The 21,577-nt window shown below is 38.9% G+C and overlaps 1 protein-coding gene across 1 annotated transcript in view; it reads left to right on the forward strand.

Moving 5' to 3' along the window:
* Positions 1 to 21,577, forward strand: part of RARB (retinoic acid receptor beta) — a 160,914-nt gene that overhangs the window by 25,614 nt on the left and 113,723 nt on the right. The window contains exon 2 of the mRNA XM_006905703.3: positions 2,922 to 3,070. Coding sequence (XP_006905765.1) covers positions 2,922 to 3,070 — 149 coding nt within the window. The remainder of the gene's footprint in view (positions 1 to 2,921; positions 3,071 to 21,577) is intronic.

Raw genomic sequence — 21,577 nt, forward strand, 5'->3', positions numbered from 1 at the left:
TTTTGAAATTCAGGGCATAGCTCTGACAGCTGAATCCAGCCCTAACAATTCTATTTACAACTTCCCTAGTCAAGCCAGATTAGCTGTTCTACAAGAGCGAGTAGGACATGAAAACACACATCCCCCACATTGCTTCTGCGGAGAACACAATGCAGGATTGATCATAGTGGCGACGACAGGCTTCTGTCAGTTGTTGAAACGCTGAGTGGAAGTCGAGGCACTCAAGTAGAACCAGTCCAAAAGATTTGAGAGGCATCTAGGGAAGGGCTCATTTTTTTATTTTTAGGAGTGTAAATTGACACAGCTTTCTAGAAGTCAAATTTATCAACATGAATTAAAAACTAACAAAATATTTTAAATAACCATACCTTTTAAACTAATAATTCCACTTCTAAGAATTTATCCTAAGGAAAAAGTCAGAGATGTGCTGAGATTAGCTACAAAGATGTTCGTCATAATGAAATGTTTTGTGGGAAAGATACTTACTGACGTGGAAGTAAACTCATGATAGAACAAGTTAAACAAACAAAGTCCCAAATAGAATCTATGGTATAATTCCACTTTAGTGAACAAACCAACCAACCAAAAACATTTATATGCATAGAAAAATGGTCTGGAAGGTATATGCCAAAATGATAACAGTGATTTTCTCAGTGAAAAGATTGTAGGTGATTGTAATTCTGTGTATGTCCTTGTTGTTTGTTTTTTTTTAAACCATATATTATTTTGTACTTTTCGCAAGTATGTTTTTTTCTTCATGTTATTGTTACTCATTTGCTTTCGGTGAAGTTGATTAGTGTGAGTTAGTGTGAGGAATGCTTTTGCGTTTACAGCCTGATAGCTGGTCTGTTAAGCTTTAGTGACATCTTAGATGCTGACCCATCTATAGAACACTTAACATAATCATACCAAACTACCCAGAGTAAGGGCTTTCTTCCTCCCAGATACTTCGGTTTTAAGCAGTAAAGACTAATAATACATTTATCTACTAGACCTGAATGACTCTAATGAATTCATTCCAAGATTCTTCTGAATTATGAAAGTACTGTAATTATACTTGATTCTATTCCAAATGGATAATTAATAACTTTTTAATGAAGCCAATGAGTATATGAAAGCAATTTGGGTTCCAATTTTATCATTTAACAACTTAGAGGGGCACTTAGTGTTTGGAATGAAGAAGAAAAAAGGAAAAGGAAAAAGTTTATCAATTCAACAAATATTTATTGATCAACTACCTACTTTGTGCCAGGACCTCTTCTAAGCCTGGAACACAGTTGTAAACCATGTAGTTAAATTTCTTGGCCTCATGAAACCCACACTTGAGGGTGTGGCCAAGATAGAATATAAATCGTATGCAAACAAACTTTCTAAATTTAGACATTCATTAGAGTTTTATAGAAAATAAAATAAAATAATGGGATATAGTGATGAGGTGTGAGGAATGGGCATTTTACTTAGAGAAGTCATCTCTGAGAAGGTGGCATCTGCTCTAAGACATAAGAGATGCAAAGGAACCAGATTCGTGAAGGTCTGAGAATTTGCAGTAGGAGAAATGACTAGTGTGCAGTCACCTTAAGCCGGTATGACAGTTTGGCCTATTTGAGAAATAGAATAGAAGCCAAGTGTTTAGAAATCAATAAATTAGGAGAATCATTGGATTTGGTGACATTGCTAATGGGCTTGTCATGAAGAGCCTTGTAACACAGAGTAAGGAGCTGGACTTTGATCTAACTGGTGACTGTTGGAGGGCTTTAGGCTGGTGAGTGAGAGGGATCAATGTTAACTTTTTGAACAATTACCTTGACTGCTTTTTTGAAGAATGGACCCTAGGGTACAAGCATAGGTACAGTGAAGAGGCTTTTGCAGTAGTTGAGGTGGATTACTAGCCTGCTGTGGCAGCAGGATTGCGAGAACAAGATGGATTGGTTGACCCAACTTGCTGAAAGTTCGGCTTTGGACAGTTGAGTCAGCAGAATATCTAACCTGCGATTATGAGCAGTGGAACAACTAGGAATGTTATACTCAGGAAAACCTGTATATTGTCAAGTGACTTGGAGATTGGAAGATTCTGGAACATTATTTGATCCTTTCAATCACTCCCTTTCCCATTTCCATCATACTTTATGAGCATTTTTACCTGTGATTGGAGTAGGGCTAAGTCTTTCTTTGAACATAAATCTGGAGAGTAGGGATGGGAGAATACATAGGTCTTAAATTCTATGACTTCCATGGACTTTGGGTGCTTAAACAATGAGATGGGGAAATCGTGTATTTTTAAATCTAGAATAAAGAGCAGCTTGACTTTGTGCCATCGGAATTATAAATCAGTGCTTCTCAAATATTAATTGTACCTTCAGTCAACGGAGGGTTTTGTTAAAATGCAGATTCTGATTCCATAAGCTTGAGCTGGGGCCTGATGCTATGTTTTCTAATAACCTCTGAAGTGATGCCGATGCTGCTAATCCAGGGAGCAGTCTTTGAGTAGCAAAGGTCTTGCCATTATTAGTATTAATAAAGACTGGTTGTGGCTGTGTGCCAAAGGCCCTCCCCATAGACTTGTTGAATGGCTATTTTGGGCATTTTCTTTATTTGTCCTCAGGAAATTTGCTTTTAATTAAGTGAACAACAGGGTCAGACAAGTTATTTCTGAGACTCTAAGTTAATCAAAAGCTGGAGGAAACTGAAGAGTGTCAAGAGCCTGGGTTTTGCAGTGTGAAGATCTGACTTTGTGTGTTGGCTCTACCACTGCCCTGTTGATCTTGGACAAGTCACGGCACTCCTCTGAGTTCTTGTGCCTGCTGCGATGACTGGTTTTGTGGGCCTATCTTTGCTAATGTTACTGCTGAATTTGGGGCAGAGGCCTTTGAGTTCACTGGTGAAAAAGAAATGAACTGAAATCTGTTTTCTCTCCATCGTAGCGATTGAAACACAGAGCACCAGCTCTGAGGAACTCGTCCCGAGCCCTCCGTCTCCACTTCCTCCCCCTCGCGTGTACAAACCCTGCTTCGTCTGCCAGGACAAATCATCGGGGTACCACTATGGGGTCAGCGCCTGTGAGGGCTGTAAGGTGAGTACCCACGGCTCAGTGCCTGCAGCACTCTCGTTCTACACATGCTCCGTGAAGGTGACCTCCCCAGCTCCAGAAATGGGCTGCTTTGCCATCTGTGACGTCACCTCCAATCAGCATGGTGGGCTTGGCTGCATTTGATGGTTTCACTTCCTCCTTATAGCTCATCAGTTGAAAATTTAGAAACTTCTACAAATGACTGGGGCCAAATGTTTGGGGACCATTAAAATAACACATAACAGTTCTTTTCAGGTAACAAGAGCCTTTTAAAGGAGTTCTGAAAAGCATCATCCTGTTTCTCTTTAAAACATGCTGTCTGGTGTCTTTGTAGTTTTATTTTATTTTTAAATATGACTGACAGTCCACTGAATCAACGTGAAGAGAATCCAAGGTTGAAATTGGGATTTATCTTCTGGCTGTTTCCTCAGCCCTGTGGCCTTTGAATTACAGTTTGATTTTCAGCCTGTAGGGACTTGCTACTGTGTGTGTGTCATAAATTCAGGGGAACTGGATTTAAAATTCCAGCCTACAGAGTAGTGGAGGCTGAACATGTGTCAGAGAGGATATGGCTGCTTTGAATCAAGCTAGACAATTGTTATCGAGTCCAACAGGCTTAATTGAGTGAAAGAGCTTATTTTTTTTTTAAGAGAGAAAAGAAACAAAGGATGACTTCACAGGCAAATCCAGCTCATCCATAGACAGTTTTTCAAAGGAACTATGGCTGTCTTGAGCCATCTCTTCCCTATATATACAACTTTTTTATGTTCTCCCCAGTGAGTGTTCAGGTGTGTTGTTTATATATCTAAATTGCGTGATTCATTGGTAAATTGTCAACATTTTGGAATAATATTACAGGTGCTCCCATTTTGGCATTTGTATTTTCATGACATTTGTATTTAGTTTATTGGAGTTTGCACTTTTTGTTACTATGTGTATTGGTTCGGCACTATTGTGTAACAAACCATTCTAAAACCAAATGGTTTAAACAATAACTTTTTATTTAGCCTACAATTCTATGGGTCAGCGTTTTAGGCCAGGCTCCTGTGGGTGCTTCATCTGGTCTTAGCTGTGCTCCGGGATGTATCTCTGGTTAGCTAACTGATTCTGCTTCTGGGGGTACTGCCTATTGGATGGAGACCCTCAGCTCTCCTCCATGTGGTCTCTCATTCTCATTGGACTAGCCTTGGCTATGTGCACAGGCAGAGTTCCAGAAGAGAGAACAGAAGCGCAAAAGGTCTTGAAAGGCCGAGGCTCAGAAGTGGCACACTGTCGCTTCTGATATGTTCTGTTGGCCAAAGCAAGTCCTAAGGCTAGTTTGTACTTAAGAGGTAGGAACATAAACTCCTCTTATTAATTTGAGGAGCTGCGAAGTCACATTTTAAGAGGCAGGCAGGAAGGAAAATTAGCATCATTTTTACATGCAACCTACCACACTGCATCTCTAGTTGCCTTTGAACACATAGTGGATAGGACTTGAGCTCTATTGCCCGCACCTCACACACACTCTGGCCCATAATGGGTGCTTAAAGATGTAAGTTAAACAAAGACATAAATGTCACTCAGCCCCTCAAAGAAATTATGTGAGTTTCCCCTTCTTTCAAATCGTTTGAATGAACATGTATTATTTTACGGGGTAAGGCTAGTTTGGGGAAATTCATTAAAGACAGGCACAGCTCTCTACCTCTGGTATTATGTTGGTTGTTTTAAAAGAATTCTTTTCTTTAAGAAGCTTCAGATATAGTGGTCAGGAAAGTTAATGTGGCAACCAGTGGCAGCTGGATAAAAAGCGAAATATTTGTGTATCTAATTATTGCTTTATTATTGGTCACCTCTAGCTGAATCTACTTAAATTTATCCTGAGATTTGGGAAGGCTTCAGCAGAATACCAGTTCACTTTGTCCAATAGATAAATAAATTACTTGTTATGCAATGTATAAGTAATTTTCTAATGCTCATTTGAAAGTTAAATGAAAAAACACTCATATTTCAAAAACTTTTAAGTCATCTCATGTCCACAAATCTTAATGAGGTGTGCTATAACTCAGCTTACCTACTCCCATTATATCCTGGGAAAAGAAATTATCCAGTGTCTCTTCTCATGCCAGATTCCAGGCCCTGCATATTAAGCTGTTTCACAATCTGCCTGGTACAAAATGTTTTAATCAGCCCTTAGTCAGCTAATTCCCTGAATCTCTTGTTTTAATTTGGGATTCTGACTCTTTTTAGGAAAAACCCCAACAAAAACAAAACCCACATTGGCCCAAACAACTTTGATAAACTTGGTTAAGCTGTTCCGAGTCATAATATATCTTTTTAACAGAGCTATAAACCCAGTAACGTCAGTTGAGTTTGCCAGCCAGTTGTCGAATTTGAGGGTTTTTGTCTTGTGAGTGGGTGTCTGAAAAGAGTAGACTGCCTTTTCCCCTTGAGAAAGACTGGTCTGCATTTTGGCTTGTGGGGAACATACAGTGGCACAATTCACAGAACTGAAAAACATGAGAATACAAAAGCTTAATGGACTAGCCAAAGAAAAAGAAATATAACTTCTTAAATTATTTTTTTAAAATTATCAGTACAATGCAGAATTTATTGTATAAAAAAAGTACGAAATTAAAACAGCCATAGTTTTACTCTAGGAGCAGAGAACCTTTTGTTTTTTTCAGTAGAACCTGTTTTTCTATGGGCATATGGATATTGCTATTTTTGTTCTTTTCTTTTTGTTAAATAGAATTTTATCTTGCATACTGCTTTTAACCTCTTTTTTAAATTTAATAACCTTTCATGACCAAATTTAAACAACTGCATAGTTTTTATGGTTGTACCATTAATACAGTAGTTTATGCTTACATCATAATTTCTTTAACTAGTCCCCTATTGTTATACAATTAGGATGTTTCTAGTGCTTCACTGTTTTAACTACCACTTTAATATATGGCCTTTAGGTATGTATCTGATCATTTTCTTGGGTTAAATTAGTAGAAGTAGAATTTCTATGTCAGTGTCTTTATACATTTTTAGAGCTTTTGATACAAATTGCCAAAATGCCCTCTAGGACGGGTATATCAATTTAAGCTGTCTAAAGGTTAATCTTATTGGAAACTATCTATTAGGAATCTCTCCCCTGTGATAATAAGGTAATGAATCAAGAAACAACTTCTATTCTGGAATTCAACATATAATAATTTGATTGTTTGTAATGGTTCCCATGCATGATAGGTAGACTGTTTTGAGCTACCAGGAGGTACCTCTAGGCTCCTGGTTGACTTGTGAGAATTGTTGGCCCATCCTTTGCCTTGAGATCAGAGATCATTACCCTGGGCTAGGAGCCTCTGTTTTAAGTAGGACTCCGAAACAGAACCCAGTTGATATCTTGAAGTAATGCCCTTCTTAAAGAAGTGGCTTCTGCCTATCATTACCACGATGACCTTATTGATTATTGTTTGGGAAAGAAAACCTGTCTTCCTAGGAATCAGGAGGCAATCTCAGCCTCAGAATTTAATGAATAGGTCGTGATCCACCTATGAATGGTCAGTGGCTGCTATGTTGACACAGCGTCACCCTGGTAACATAACCACTAGATGCACCATAGGGATGCCCCACTTAGGGGATTTCCAGCTGAGCAATGGCAATTTTTTGCAGAGGACAAAAAGTACATAAAATGAACGTGTGGTGGTGTTAGCCAACAAGGTTTAACAATATAAAGTTATAAAGCAGATTTTCATGTCTTTTATAAAGTCTAATTGCTCATTGCTAGAATGTATGCACAATTTTGGCCTTCATCATATTTCACATTTCCATTTTTGTAACTTTCAAAGAATGTGGAGTTTAGAGTAATAATACCAGGATCTGAATCCTAGCTACTCGCTAGGCTACTCGCCAGTTTTTTTTACTTTGGGAAGACATTTTTAATTCTCAATGTCTCTCTTCTCATTTGGAAAAATGGAGATAATGCCACCTATATCTAATATTGTTGTTAGGATAAAATGAATTACTATAAAGCAGATAGACTAATACCTGGCACATAATACGTGGTACATATTCTTAGTTATCATTTGTATTATTAATTTATAATGACTTTTGCACGCAGTGGTGTGAAATCAGTTATAATCTTAGTATTCTTTCTTGCAATGTCCTTCTAGCAATTTCCCATTCCTTTATACAAAAATAAACACTGCTTCCTTCCTTCAGGATTCAAGTTAAGACCCAACAATTCCGTGGAACCTCCTCTGATTACCTTAGAAAGAGGTTGGCAAATTGTTTCTGTAAAGAACCAGATGGTAACTATTTCGGGCTTTGAAGGCCATATGGTCTCTTGCAATTACTCAATTCTGCCATTATAGTATTAGAGGAGCCATATACAATATGTATAAGAATGAGTATGGCTATATTCTAATAAAACTTTATTCACAAAAACAAGCGGGTTACTTTTGGCCCTTGGGCCTAGTTTTCTGGCCTCAGCTAAAGTACATGATGGTATGTCCTTTCTTACAGTTTCTAAAACTGAGAACTGATAGCCCAAAGCACTTTTGCCAAAGGTGGCAGGCCAGCTGCTTCTGGTGGACTGTGGGTGGCAGGGGTGGACATCGTTCCCAATCCCCACCTGCTTAAGCAGAGTTGCTAATAAGAGTTGATGTCCACTTGCCCCAGGCTCCATAGCAGGAACTTCAAGACCACTTTCCCTGTCTGGTATTTCTCTACCTCCTTGTTTCTGCTCAGCTCCCACTTCCTTATCACCTAAAGTCAGAGAAATTAGCAATTTTCTTTCAAGGGAGCTACTTCCAAAAACACCTACATCTTAGTTTGGAGTGGTTTTTGGAATGTATTTCATGAGCTGCTGTATCAGTTAGCTTTTCAAATAACCCAAAAGCTCATTGGCTTAAAACAATAGACATCCATTATTTGTTACGATTCTGTTCAGATATTTTTGTCTGGGCTGGCTTGGCCTGGGTCAGATGGTCTACAGTGGCCTCACTCAGATGACTGGAGCTTTAGCGGGGTGACCAGATCCTGTTCCCAAGTTGTTGTTTCTCATTTGTTAGCCTAGCCTGGACTTGTTCACGTGGTAGTGGATGGGTTCCCATCGGTAAGAGAAGATATCAGCAGTGTGCACACTCCTGGTTGTATCACATTTGCTAATGTTCCCTTGGCCAAAGCAGTTACATGGTCAAGTCTAGATTCAATGGGTGGAGAAATAGACTCCTCCCCTTAAGGGGAAAAGTAGCAAAGTCACCTTGCAAAAGGGTTGGTATACCAGAGCTGGCATTTTATTATATGCTGTCTTCTACTATTCCCCAGTTTCATGGGTAAGTCTCTTCTGGCAATTACGTTCACCATTTCGTCATCCTTCAGCATATATTTATTGAACACCGACTGAATTTCAGGGCCAGTGCCAGATGCTGGTGATGCAATGGTGAACATGACAGACAAGTTCCTTCTGGAACTTACTGTCTTACACAAAGGAGCAGATAATAAACAATTTGTAGTTGGAAGGAAATGAACAAATGGTTGGGTAAAGAATAATTGAGGGTTACCTGATTTGATAGGGGGTCAGGTGAGATCTCATGGCTGAGAAGGAACCAGCTGTGTGAGCCTAAGGGGAAACCATTTTAGGTCAGAATCTGAACACTGGATTCCGGGGCCATTTCTTCCTTTCTTTGCAGTGTTCATTAACTTCTCTGGGCCTCAGCAAATTTGCAAAACAGACAGAAATTCATAAGTTTGAACCCAGTCCTATGCCAAATACAAACACTAAAGCAGTGAAACCATCAGTTGAGCTAATTTATTATTAGGGATGGCACATATGGCATTGCAGTCCCTGCTTTTTGGAGGTAAGTAGGGAGAAGAAAAACACTACTGTTCTTGGATACCTTTTCTGCCCCAAATAATTTAGGCATTTTTTACCTATATCTCATTTAATTCTCACAGCAACCCTGAAGAAGGTAGGCTTTATCATCCCCATTTTACAGATGAGGAAACTGAGGTTCAGAGAAGTTAAGAAACTTGGCCAAGGTCACACAGCTAGCTAGCCTTTGCCAGGCTAGGATTGAAATCCCATGCCTGTTGGAAAATACCCGATTGCTTCATCCACTTTGAAACAGAAGGTAGGAAGTAGTGGTGTGTTATGATCTAGACTGGGGGTTTCATGGGGCGACAAATTAAATACTTAAAAGAAAAACAACCTTACTGTTTTGGTCATTTCATAAAAGAAATGACATTTTTACAACAAAATGTAAGAGAAGGAAGAGCTTACAAGGCAGTCTTTTCCTAAGAAGGGGCAGTTAGCAGACAGGACCCACCCACGGGCACAGTCCCAACTGCTGCTTTGTTCTTGTTCTCTCTGCTTTGCCATTGATGGGTGGAAACTTCCCATCCATAAGCCAGCATTTGAGAACCACTGTCCAGCCCATATGTAGAGCCCCTGGGGTGAGACCGAGTGCAGCCATGATGGCGTGCTTTCTCCACAAGGGCACAGAGGAAATGCTTGCTCAAGGTCACGTTGGCAGCCTTCTATTTAAAGCAGCCTTTAAGAGTTGAAACCCCACTAGCCCCCTTGGTCCCTCAGGGTTAATTTTGTCCATTTTCTCATCTGCCTTTGTTTTCCTTGCCTCTGAAGAAGAGAGGCCCTCATCTCCACGAGTGTAAGACTGCTGGGCTGTTATTTTCCTGGCAGACAGCAAGTAGTGTGTTCAGTCACAAAAAGTTTTGCAATCAGGAAGATGGATGTCTGTACTTAATTTTAGAACTTCTATTAAATACTATAAATGTACTTAGTGATTTTATTTGGCCAAGGCCATTTAAAATGGCATCGTTTTTTGTTTTTAATTGGCATGGATAAACGTGAACATTATGCTCTGTTTGGAGAACATTTTGGGCTTTGCCCACCCTGATAGTTGCCTCTGTTTAGGGGGTCTATTGTAGTATCAAGCCCCAAGAACAATATAACACACTAAAGATGATAACAAAAATAGGACAACCTCTGCATGCCATAGTAGCTAAAATTGAATTATGAAGCCTGCCATCAAGTTCATTGTTATGGTCCTTGAACCACACAGAACAGTAGGTCCCCTTGTAGACCCAAAGAGCTATTCACCTTATTAAAATCGACCAACAATGGAGAATTTATTTATTCTCATTCATCAGGCATTTATTAAACACCTCCTATGACACAGACTCTAGATAGACAAATGAAATATTTTCATGTATTTTGTTCCAATGTGTTGTCTCAAGGTTTAGAACATGCATAGAACGGTACCTGTTAAATAATAGGTACATAGTAAAAAATTACTGAATGTATAGATGAATGAATGGGTGAGGAAACAGTGCATGTGTCATGTGCTATGACACTTGTGGTTCAGGGGTTTGTTGGGCTCAAGAAGGAGCCTCACGTCCCTCTGACACATTCAGGGAAAGCTTTACAGAAAAGACAATTTTATAGATGTGTGAGCATTTTCCAGATGAGGAAGGGGAAAAGTTGAAAATGAATCTGAAAGCTAGGAAACTTGAACTAGCCTATGAAGAATTATGTGGAAAATTGGAAACTCACACATTCTGTTAACAGTAGTTTTTCGTAGCCCGTGCAAGCAACTGTGGGTCAGCCAGGCATTACAGACATTCGAAGGGACTTGCGACATACCATTTTCTCAGAGAAGCTTTCTCTAGACCCCCAGGTTAGGTTCCCCTGTTTTACATTTTCTGTTGTTCTCCTTTGTAGCACTTAATACAAGTGTTATTAACCTACTCTGTGTGGAGTCATTTGTTTGATGTCAGCTTCTCTGGTCTCACAATAAATTCCAGGAGGGCTGGAGCTGGTGCTTGGTCACAGCTTTATTACCCATGCCTAGCACAGTGCTCTTCGCATAGTAGGACCTCAGTGCATCGATGTTTTTATCAAAATTTAGATCTAAATATATAGTAATTAATATAGTAATAAATGACATGGAAGAAAGCAGATATAATTCTATGGTAAAACACATAGTAGTATAAGTTTATATATTTTAATTATATAATGAATTGCACCTCATTATATAGGATTTGTGATGACACATTCGTGTAAACTTTTATGAAATTTTCTAAACAGGGCAAGGTCTTTGGTGGCCAAAGTCCAGCTCATTTGGTTAGTAATTTCTGCCTTCCACTCCAAGTTAACCCTTCACTCCAAAAGAGCTCTTCTCTTTGAGACTGTCTTTAAGCAAACTAAGGACTAGCAACTGGAACGATATACTTAAGAATGCTGGGCCTCTTAACGAAAATAAAAATCTCAACATATCTCGAAACCTTGAAACAGCTGAAATGGCAATCTGGCTTTTCCTAGTAGTAGTTAGTTCTTACAGAAGGAGAAACCCCTTTTCTTCTGTATAAATGTTTTTCTAAATTGAGAAATCATTTTGGGTTGAAAAGACAGGAAAATCTGTCTTTTTTCCCCACTTCTGGCACATAAATAAACAGGAAGTGGAGAGTGAGTGAATTCTGAATTAGCCTGTATTTTTTTTTTTTCTTGTGTTGGTTTGGGGATGATAGTTTGTTTAGTTTGGTGGTTTTAAGTGGTTTATAAATCTTTTAATAGTTAAAAGTTCATAAGTGCTTATTTAAATGCTTATTTCATTTGTTGTTTTAAAATATCACGAAGACTTTCATTTGCTGTTTTTGTTAAATCAAACAAGCTAGAGGTCAAACAAGCTAGAGAGCTATAGTTTTTGGTAAAGGTTTTGCCTCTGACATACAATAGAGAAAGAATTATCAATATTCATAGTTAACCTGTTGATTTGAAAATGGTCACCTCTCAATAAGGTCTTAAGTCTGTTTCATGAAGTTTCATTCAGTTAATAAAAAAAAAATCACCCCAAATCACCGCTCTGGTTTCTTTTTTAAAGCAAATGAGGAGCAAAATAAGTTGCTTTTACAACGTTCCTAGGGACCCACCATCATCTAAAAATGAATTGTGACAATATATTACAGTTACACCAAAGAAAACCAAAAATGTATTTTTGTCAGAGAAATAGAAGTATACTTTTGGGGTTTCCTGAGAGTGTTATAAATTATGGCTAAAAATCATTTCTGTTTAAATAAAATTTATACCATCATAGGTAATGATTTACTTACTTTTGGGAAATGAGTGTTTCAGCCTTCTCTCTTTCTAAACCTTTTACTAGAGAAGTTAAATAGAGCTTTCAATTCTATATTTCCTTCTCCTGAGCGAACTCTTGGAAAGAAGTGGTAAGAGGTGAAATCATCTGGGAAGAGCATCCTATTTTATCAGCCCCTGTATTTCTCTTCTTTAGGGCATGGCTGTGAGCCCCTCATCTTCCTACTCTGTATGGTTGTCTCTCTCTCCACTTGCACAACTCTATAAAACCATTTTAAAAAACTTACATTTATATTGCCTCTTAGTGCTTCTAGACCACATTCACATATGGAATTAAATTAGGCTGAGCTTAGCTACAGTACAAAAAAGAAAACTCCAATATGTTCAGTACTTCCTACAGAATGTCTTTCTCACACAACAGCTCAAAGCATGTATTCCTGGTTGGTGCCTTTTCTCTTCTACACAGTGATTAGGAAGTCAGGCTCTTACCACTGTTATAGTATGGCATCCAATAGATCTTTAACATCATCTGGAATGGGAAAGAGAACATGGAGGATGCGACATACCTGCTTCATAAAACCCAGGGCCAAGAGTAGCAGGCATCATTGGCAACGACTGCTCACATGAGCAAAACCAACTGCAAGAGATGTCGTCTAGCCATGTGCCCAGGTACAGACCTAGTATTACAGAAAGAAATAATGAATTTGGTGGAGAGCTAACAGTTTCTGCCTTAGGTTTTGTGTATGATCCTCATAACAATTAGAGAAATGTGTGGATTATTTTCCCCCTCCATTTCACAGATGAGGAAACTAAGAGTTTATGGGACTAAAATCTACCATCTGTGCCCTTGATTTATAATTTGATTCTGTTGCCGAAATGGTTATTGTGGAAACCAACTTGGATGCATTTCTGAATTTTTCCTGAATTTTATCAAACTGTCTTTTCAAAGGCTATGAGTCTAAACATTTTTGTGTTCTTCATATGTTCTGTTTTGACATATTGAGAGACTGGGAAAGCCTTACCCAGTGGAGTTAGACCTTTATCAGGGGTTAGGTTTCAGTGTCAGCCCACAAGGCAAACATCACATGTAGCCAGAATGACCCCAGAAAATCCCTTCAGCAAGCAAACTCTTGGAGACTGACATATGTCTCTTATTAAGACCTACAAAGCCAGTTCTTCCTCCAGTTTTGGAAGCAGATTGCCATCCCTTCTGGGGAGCACCAGATGAAATAGTTGTTTTCTGTTTTCATGTTGTACCAAAAGTATGAGTCTTTAAGCACAAGAATCACAGTAGTACAAGACAACGCTCATGTCACGAAAACCACACATTTTTCTAGATACTTCCTTGTAGTTAAGTTTCTCTTATCATAATAATTTCATAGGGATGGAAATTTCTCTCATTCCTTTTATGAACGATGTCTTTTTGTGGTTGTTAAGTATTTTTCCACTTTGGAAAGGTGGCTAGATGTGTCATATGGATAAGCGATGCCAAAATGAGGAAAATTTTATCCTATGGACCTTCGAACTCATCCTCGAAAAAAAAAATCTAGAGAGGAGAATACAAATCTGTGTGCCTCTCCAGCCTGTACAATGCTTGCATTGTCTGGAGAAAAGGGGAAAAGCTGGGGTTCTGGCAGGCCTGCCCCATTAGAGCTGTATTCCTTGTTCCATATTGAAAAGATGACATTCCTTTGCTAGCAACGTCCTGCCCGGATTTCTGGCACCAGTTCTGTGGCCAGCACTTTCGCTTAGGGCATTTTTGTTTGGGTTGGTTTTGTTTTATTTCAAAAGCAGCAAAGTGCAGGCTGCTTAAGTGTACAAGGTAGAACTGTTTTTATAAAGTTTGTCATCAAACTTGTCAGTACAGTCAAAGTAGCCCGAGTGCCATGGCATCTGCTTCCTATTCACTGGTGTCAAAATGTGAGAAGCATATACAGTAAATTTAACTTATTAACTTGTTCTCAAGTGTTCCTGAGGTAGCCCTAGGGTTTTAACATGGGTCCCCGCCTCCCTCACAGGATTTCATGTAATGCTTCATTTATAATAGAGACTGGTGGATTTGCAAAGCAAATACTCCAATAAGGAAAAGCAAAATCTTCAGTGACCCTCTTAGTTCTGCTTCTATGGAGGCATTTTCTATGCCTGGAAAAAAAATCCTTTATATTGGCCACAGCTCTGAACTGGAGCATGTAAAATATACTTCTCAGGTTCTGTGAGCCTTAACGTAATGAGCAGTAGAAAACTCTGAGGTAGGTTGGTGAGGGGGGAACATCTTTGGTTGTATGGAAGATGTTCATGGCTAAACAAATTTGAAGAAACTAGAATGGTCAAATAATGTTAGTTTGTCTCTGTGCTTTTGAATCTGAAAATAGCAGTGTTTTAAGTATACAACACCACCATTTACACGGACCTGGAAAGTCCCCCAAATCATGAAAATTATCCTTATTAGTCAAACCCAGCAGCGATCATCTGACTGCTCCTCAAGAAAACAAGAATTTTAGTTTGCATCTTACTTCTGCATGTCATATTCAGATCATAGGTGAACTATGCTATATCTGGTGACTTTGGGAGTGTGGCTATACTTTTAAGCCAAGAAATGCTTTCGAGAGCTGATAACTTAATTTATATGACTCCTTATTAACATAAACAATTTGTTTCAGAATAATAGAATTTGGCGTGGGGGGATGTTCTTTACATTTATCAGTTTCCAGAGTCATGTTCTCCTGTGTTAGATGCTCTTTTAATAGGTTGGTATCCTAAGTTAACAAATTTATAGACCCAGTACTCCATAACATCTTTTGATGGCATCTTTTCTATTTGAATGCATAATATACTATGTTTATGATTTCATCAAAAACATTATGCAAAAATGCTTGAATAGCTTGCACTATATTTGTTGTGTTGAATTGTGATAGAAAAAGTCTGAAAGTTACCAGTCCATTGCTAGAAATTATGGAAAAGGGCATCAGAGATTGAGTCCACTACTTCTGATTATTTCTCCAAAATGAAATTAAATGTAAAATTCCTCATCCAATTGTCTGTTGGTCTTACATGATTATTTCCTGTTCTGAGAGTTAGGTGGGAAATAATGTTCTATTTAAATGATGATTTGGTGCTAATTTTTGCCTGTTGACCAAAATGTTGAGTTTCATTACAAATTAGACATCAGATATCAAATTTATTTGTATAAATATTTGTGACAGGTAGAGTCTGCATAAAATTATGAATTATATAACAGCCTAAATGAGTCTAATCGTCACCACCTATATTTGGTTTTAAACCCAAACTGATAATGAAATCATTTCTGTTGCCGCACCTACATGTGGGATGTTTGCAGAGAGAGAGTTCACAGAATTGATATCGTGGACCTGATGGTTTAAAAAATCTAAAAGAGTATTTTGAATTAGTGAGTCTAGATCAGATATTCCTTTATTATTCGATTCTGTGTCATCCATCTTATCTTTGATGAGCTGTGGGCCTCAGAAATAGTATTTCTATTCTCTACTATGTATGCTGGTAACAGCAAAAGCATTGGATGAGAGATCATAGTGACCTCCAAGGAACTAATCTTTGCCCGTATTATGTCAGGGTAAGTGGGCCATTACCAGTTGTTCTAAGCATGTGATGGAAACCAAAGATATATTTACGTATTTTAGTATTCAGTATTATAACTTATTTTAAAATAATAAAACTGAAATTCCTCCAAGGACATGGAAAGCGACTTAAGTTATACAGAAAAAATGATTTAGGTCATTTTTTGAAACTTGATATCTTTATTATACTTGCTGCTTTTTCTTCAAGCCGACTGGGAGCACAAAGTGGTGTGGCTAAGTCTTTGGTTCTGAAGCTTTGCTGGGTGGGATGCAAGCTACCTCTCTACTCCCATCTGTCACTTCCATGTACAATAAATTGACTAAAACAATTCTTACGGCCTTACAAATGGAATAGAGAAATACAGTCTTACTTTGTGTCTAGAAAAAGGGTGTGAACAATATTGGTAAACATTGATAATGTTTAACTCTCTCTGCTCCAAGATTGTTTCTTTATCCATATTCACGTGATTCTCAATGCAGTCGTCTCCTCCATACGGCTGCATTCACATGCCGTGGAAGGAGAGTTCTCTCCCCATCACTACCAAACTCTATTGGTCTACGTAAAACCCCTTGGGTAAGAAAACATTCTTATTTGTTTGTGCCTCCTATTTGTCATACCATTCTTCTCTGCTAAATTTTTTTTTACAAGTTCCTTAACCATAGTGCACAGGATCGATTCAGGAAAAAAAAATACTATATCCTACCCCAAATTTCCCCTCTCTGAACTGAATTTGATCATAACGTATATCTCATGTTATTTTTCATTCATCTTTGCTACCTCTGTAGGTCACCCCCCAAGAAGTTAAAGGACAGTTGCTGGTCCTGTCTTGATGTGAGAGATCCAGTCCTGGGCTTACAGTTTCCTTTTCTGTATAATCACCATTTCTCCAATGTGGCATGTTGAGTCTTCATTGAAATAAAAGTGCTGGCAGCCATCCTGACATGCCAGGGTTCCCGTAGTGGGACATCTTTTGTAGTACTTACTACGATTTGAAATGATTTTATTAATTGTTTATACATTCACTGGTTGTCTTTCCCTGCCACTAGTACATGAGTACCATGAGAAGAGGGACCTTGTCAGTCTCGTTCTCTTTTGTATTTCCAGCACCTATAACAAAACTAGGCATGATGCGGGCACTAAATAAAGGTCAAATAGTTCTATAATAGGTAATATGTAGGAGAGATATGGAAAAACTAAACATTTGTGCCCAATGATTGTGTTAAATCTAAATTATCCAAAGCAGAGGCTTGGGGGCAGGCGGAGAAGAACACGGTTAGGACAATGTTAGCTGAAAAAATGTCCTCGACAGGAAAAGAAGAATGACAATGCCAGGGGCAGCACTGTTTATTCCATTAGTATTTTTAAGAGGTAAGTTCTGCGAGCACTCAGGAGTATGCAGAAGTGTCTGCTCCATCTGCCCTGCTGTCTCTTCTCTGCTCCCCATCGCCACACCGCTCCTGGGCATGGAATAAGTGGTACAGGAACAACGTTTGGGCTCAGTTTCCCACCTGTTGAGATGGCTCGTTGGTATGTGCCAAGGGTGACTATTTTCTTATCAATTATTAAGGTCACCTCTTAGCCTCAAGTTGAACTGGTTTTGAATTTCAAATATTGGTCTTTCCCCATTTGTCATATACGCCAGCGAAATAATAGGTGCCTTCTTTTCATTATGAAATGATAAATCCTATAATTAGTAACAAGTATAGGGCATACTGCATTTACTGAGAGTTCATGAATACAATATCTTTTTGCTGTTTATAATAACTTATCATGTAGGTAAGACCAAGAAAAGAGGAACCCCTTCTTCATTAGGGTTTAATTTCTAACAAGTGTATGAGATCAAAAATGGTATAGGGTTCAAATGACCCTTAATCATCCAGTGTGTTCCAGTTACCATTACTGTGTAACAAATCGTTGCAAATCTTAGAGACATAAAACCCCTTTTTTTTTTTTTTTGCTCACAGAGTCCGTGGGTCAGGAATTTAGATGGGGCACAGTGAGGATGGCTTGTCTGTGCTCCATGCTGTCTGGGGCCTCAGCTGAGAAGCTTCAACATCTGGCAGTATCGATGTCTGGGACGTGGAATCGTTTGCAGGTGTCTTCAGTGATGCCTCTGGTAGTTGCTGTTGCCTATTGATCTGAGCACCTACATGTAGCTTCCTGATGTGGCATGAGCTTCTTCACAAAATGGCAGTCTCAGAGTCATCAGACTTATTACACGACGGCTCAGAGGTCTGAAAGCTAGAGTTGTAGGAGGCAAGGGAAACGCCACATGGCCTTTTATTTCCTAGCCTTGGAAGTCCCATAGTGTCTCTTCTGTCGAATTCCATTGTTTAAAGCGGTAACACACCTACCTAGATTGAAGGGGAAGGGACGTAGACCCTTCTCTCATTGGGACAGAGCTAGGGGCACTTTCGAAGAACATCTATAAGTGGGAGATATCATAGTGGCATCTTTTGATAATTCCATCTGCTGAAAACAGGTGTTTTACGTCATCGCACATCAGGCACTTTCTTCAGGTAGATGTCAGATAAGGTACGTGGCTCATTCTTAGGCATCTGTTGTAGGAACAAATAGGCATCTTTATGCAGTAGGAAGACTCAAGGCTCACTTTGAAAAACAGATGGGAACCGAGAGGGTCTGGGGGAACCGTGGTTTTCCACCGCAGGCTTGCCCTGCTTTAGGGCATGCGCTCGCTGCATTAAATGATGGGGGAGCACTGGGCTGCCACCCACCTTTAAGCTGCTATGAGTGGGTTCTTGCTTCACAGGTAACTAAAAAACTGAAATACACTCAGGGTGTATGTAATGTCTCTGACAGTAGAGAAGGAAAAGGTAAACTCGAAGGCCCAAGCGAGACCCAGCTCTGCCAGCTTTATTGAACCGGACTGTTGGCTGATCTCTCAAGGATCAGCCTCAAGTTTAGGCTCCCTGCCTTCTCCTGGCTGTGTCACATCATATGATTATTATCTTCTCTATTCTAGGCTACCAAGTGAATTTTTAGTTTTATGAAATGTAGGTTCTAATGTGAGATGCTCTCTTGCCTTGCTTCCCTGTGGTCCCTGCCGAGATGGTTATTTATTTCTTTTTTGGGCAAGCTATTCCTGTGCATGGTCAGGGTGCTGAACTCCCATTGACTTTGACCGAAATTCTCTTTGGCCTCAGTTTGGAAGTTGTCTATGGGCCTTTAATTACACCCTCTGGCAAAGGAGAAGGAGCACTTGAAACAGGCATAAATTCTGTACATATTTCCAAGGCTGGTCTGTTTAAAAAATGCTGTCTGTCTTTCTTTTTTTTTTTTCTCTTTGAACTTGGACATGAATTTTTGTAAAGTACAGCATGTCAAAGGAAGGGCAGTGAGAAAATATGCAGGGGTATTTACTTAAAAATTACTCAGTGTGTTCATTGATTTTACTATGGTATACTGCATTGTGAGATGTGCGATCTTTTACTGTATTTTAGATGGCTGCTTTGAAAAATCTCAACCTTGTTGTGAGTAGTGGTATGAAGTCTGTGCCCTTCTGTGACCATAAACTTTATTTTCCTTTTTTACATTTTAAATTATATTAAAACACAAAAAGCAATTTATTAATTTGTTCCTATTTAAAATTTAAATAGCGAAATGTGCTGAATTTTGTTCAGATCCTTATAAATAAATATTTGTAGCAGTGACTTTTTAAAATATTGAATTCCATGGATTTTAAGGAGATCTAGAGAATGATAGAAGCATTTTTGGTGGTTTTTAATTGTTCCTTGGTTAGGCAGAGTTGCGAGAGCTCAAAAGTCTTCAGATCTCTTCCTTGTCTCAAACATTTCATTGGGTTACCACCTACCAAGCCTCCACTATCTATTATAAAAGAGGCTGGATTATCACTGATCACAGAATCCAGGGGTCATATTAGCCTCGCTGTGTGTTTCAACCCCTCCGCTACTGGATTTTAATTTTTTTAAATTTTTTTTTTAAACGCCTACAGCACCTGGTATTCCTAGCTGGTCTCCCATCCAATTACTAACCAGGCCCGACCCTGCTTAGCTTCTGAGATCAGATGACATTGGGCATGTTCAGGGCTTGGCCATAGACTGATTGTTTTGAATAATAGCCATGGAGTGAAATAGGCTCATTTGACTTCTCTCCCTTCCCCTCCCTGTTCATGCATTACCAGCAGTGCAGTAACTGGGAGGCTGGGAAAAGGGCTTGGATGACCCACAAACTGACCATTATCCCAGAATAATGAAAGATTGGTTGTATTTCTTTGGAAAAGAGAGATTTGTGTACTTCACCGTGGGCTCGGTCTTGGTGAGATGGAATATTGCAGTGGTGTGGTTCCTGCTTTTCCTATTATTGGTTGGCATCTCCTCGGTCTCAGCTTGTGATTTCCATTGGACTGAGAATTGGGTGGCCTGGGTTCAAATCCTGCCTCCACCACTTTCTTGGACAAGCCAATGAAACCTAGTTTCATTTTTTGTAGAATGAGGATTAAAAACTCATCTGAGCATTAGAATTATTTTGAGAATAGAATATAAACAGTGTTTCCTTAATGAGTAAAGCATCGATATAGCACTTACTATGTGCCAGACACATATTTTAACTCAGTTAATCCCCACAACAGCTCTATGAAAAAGGTACTGTTACTGCTACATTTTCTAGGAGAGGCATAGGACCTGGGCCAAGTCAGTGAGCCCTAGCTTACTTCACTTTCTCTCTCTCTCTCTCTCTCTCTCTCTCTCTCTCTTTGAACCTTATTCTCCACCTGTGAGGTGAGCCAGGTCAGTTTCAAATAATTACTAACATTACTTACTTTCATCTTTAACGTTCTCTGATTCCTTACCCCTTGAAAGTATGGCAAGGATGCCTTTTGGTCACGTTTCATATAATTCTAAAGTTAAAAGTCATTACATATTCCAATCTACTTAATTGAGTTTAGGGTAAAAGGATATTTAATCATTTTCTGCAAAAATTACCCCGTTGAGAAGTTGTATTTACTTTTTCCTCATTGAAGTTAGTTTTACTATTGTTGTTGAGAATTTAGGTAATTTATCAGGAGCATCAAAAGGTAAGTGAATGATGCAGGCTAATTAGACTCAGTAGAGGGTGGTGGGCAGTATAATAAAGCCAGTAGCTCTCTGGGGTGGGGTGAGCATTTGCGTTTCTGTTAAGCTCCCAGGTAATGCAGGGTGCTGTCTGGAGAACACATTTTGAGAGACACTGCCCTATGGGAAAGTGAGGCTAGGATTGCCAGGTTTTCCAGTACTTTAAATGACACTGTCTATGATTGGAGAACCATAGTTTTCTCAAGGTCTTTTCTGATTTTCCAGACATTTCACTACTGGAAGACACTCAGACCGTACAATGATTAATCAAGAAAATATTAGGCAGAAACATGAAGTCAATCTGTTTTGCAATTGAAATCGCCTACTTTTTAAACACTGGCAAAAAATTTAAAAGTTTTGAAAAGACTGTGCCGGCCACCATTGTCTGAGCCAAAATAAACATGTCTTTTGGCTCCATTAAGCTTGCAGATTAGCAGTTTGCAACTTCTGCTTTAGAAGCTAAAAAGTTATCATGGATGAGAATAAAAGAATTAGGTTTTTAAAATTTTTCCCTGCAATTAAAAATATTGTGAAAATATTTTTTTATTTAGCAGAATAAAAAAAAAAAGCTGGTCCAGAAACCCATAGCATGGACTTTCCTTTTATAACCTGAAATGGAAATGCATAAACTATTAAAATTAACAGTTCCCTTGGTTAGGCACAGGCAGCCTGTGAGCTGTGGTCGCTGAATAAGCCTATCAGCTAATGACAGGCATGGCTTGTTTGAAAGGTCCCAGTGGA

The sequence above is a fragment of the Pteropus alecto genome, unplaced genomic scaffold (assembly GCF_000325575.1).
Source record: "Pteropus alecto unplaced genomic scaffold, ASM32557v1 scaffold10, whole genome shotgun sequence".
Classification (NCBI taxonomy): Eukaryota; Metazoa; Chordata; class Mammalia; order Chiroptera; family Pteropodidae; genus Pteropus; species Pteropus alecto.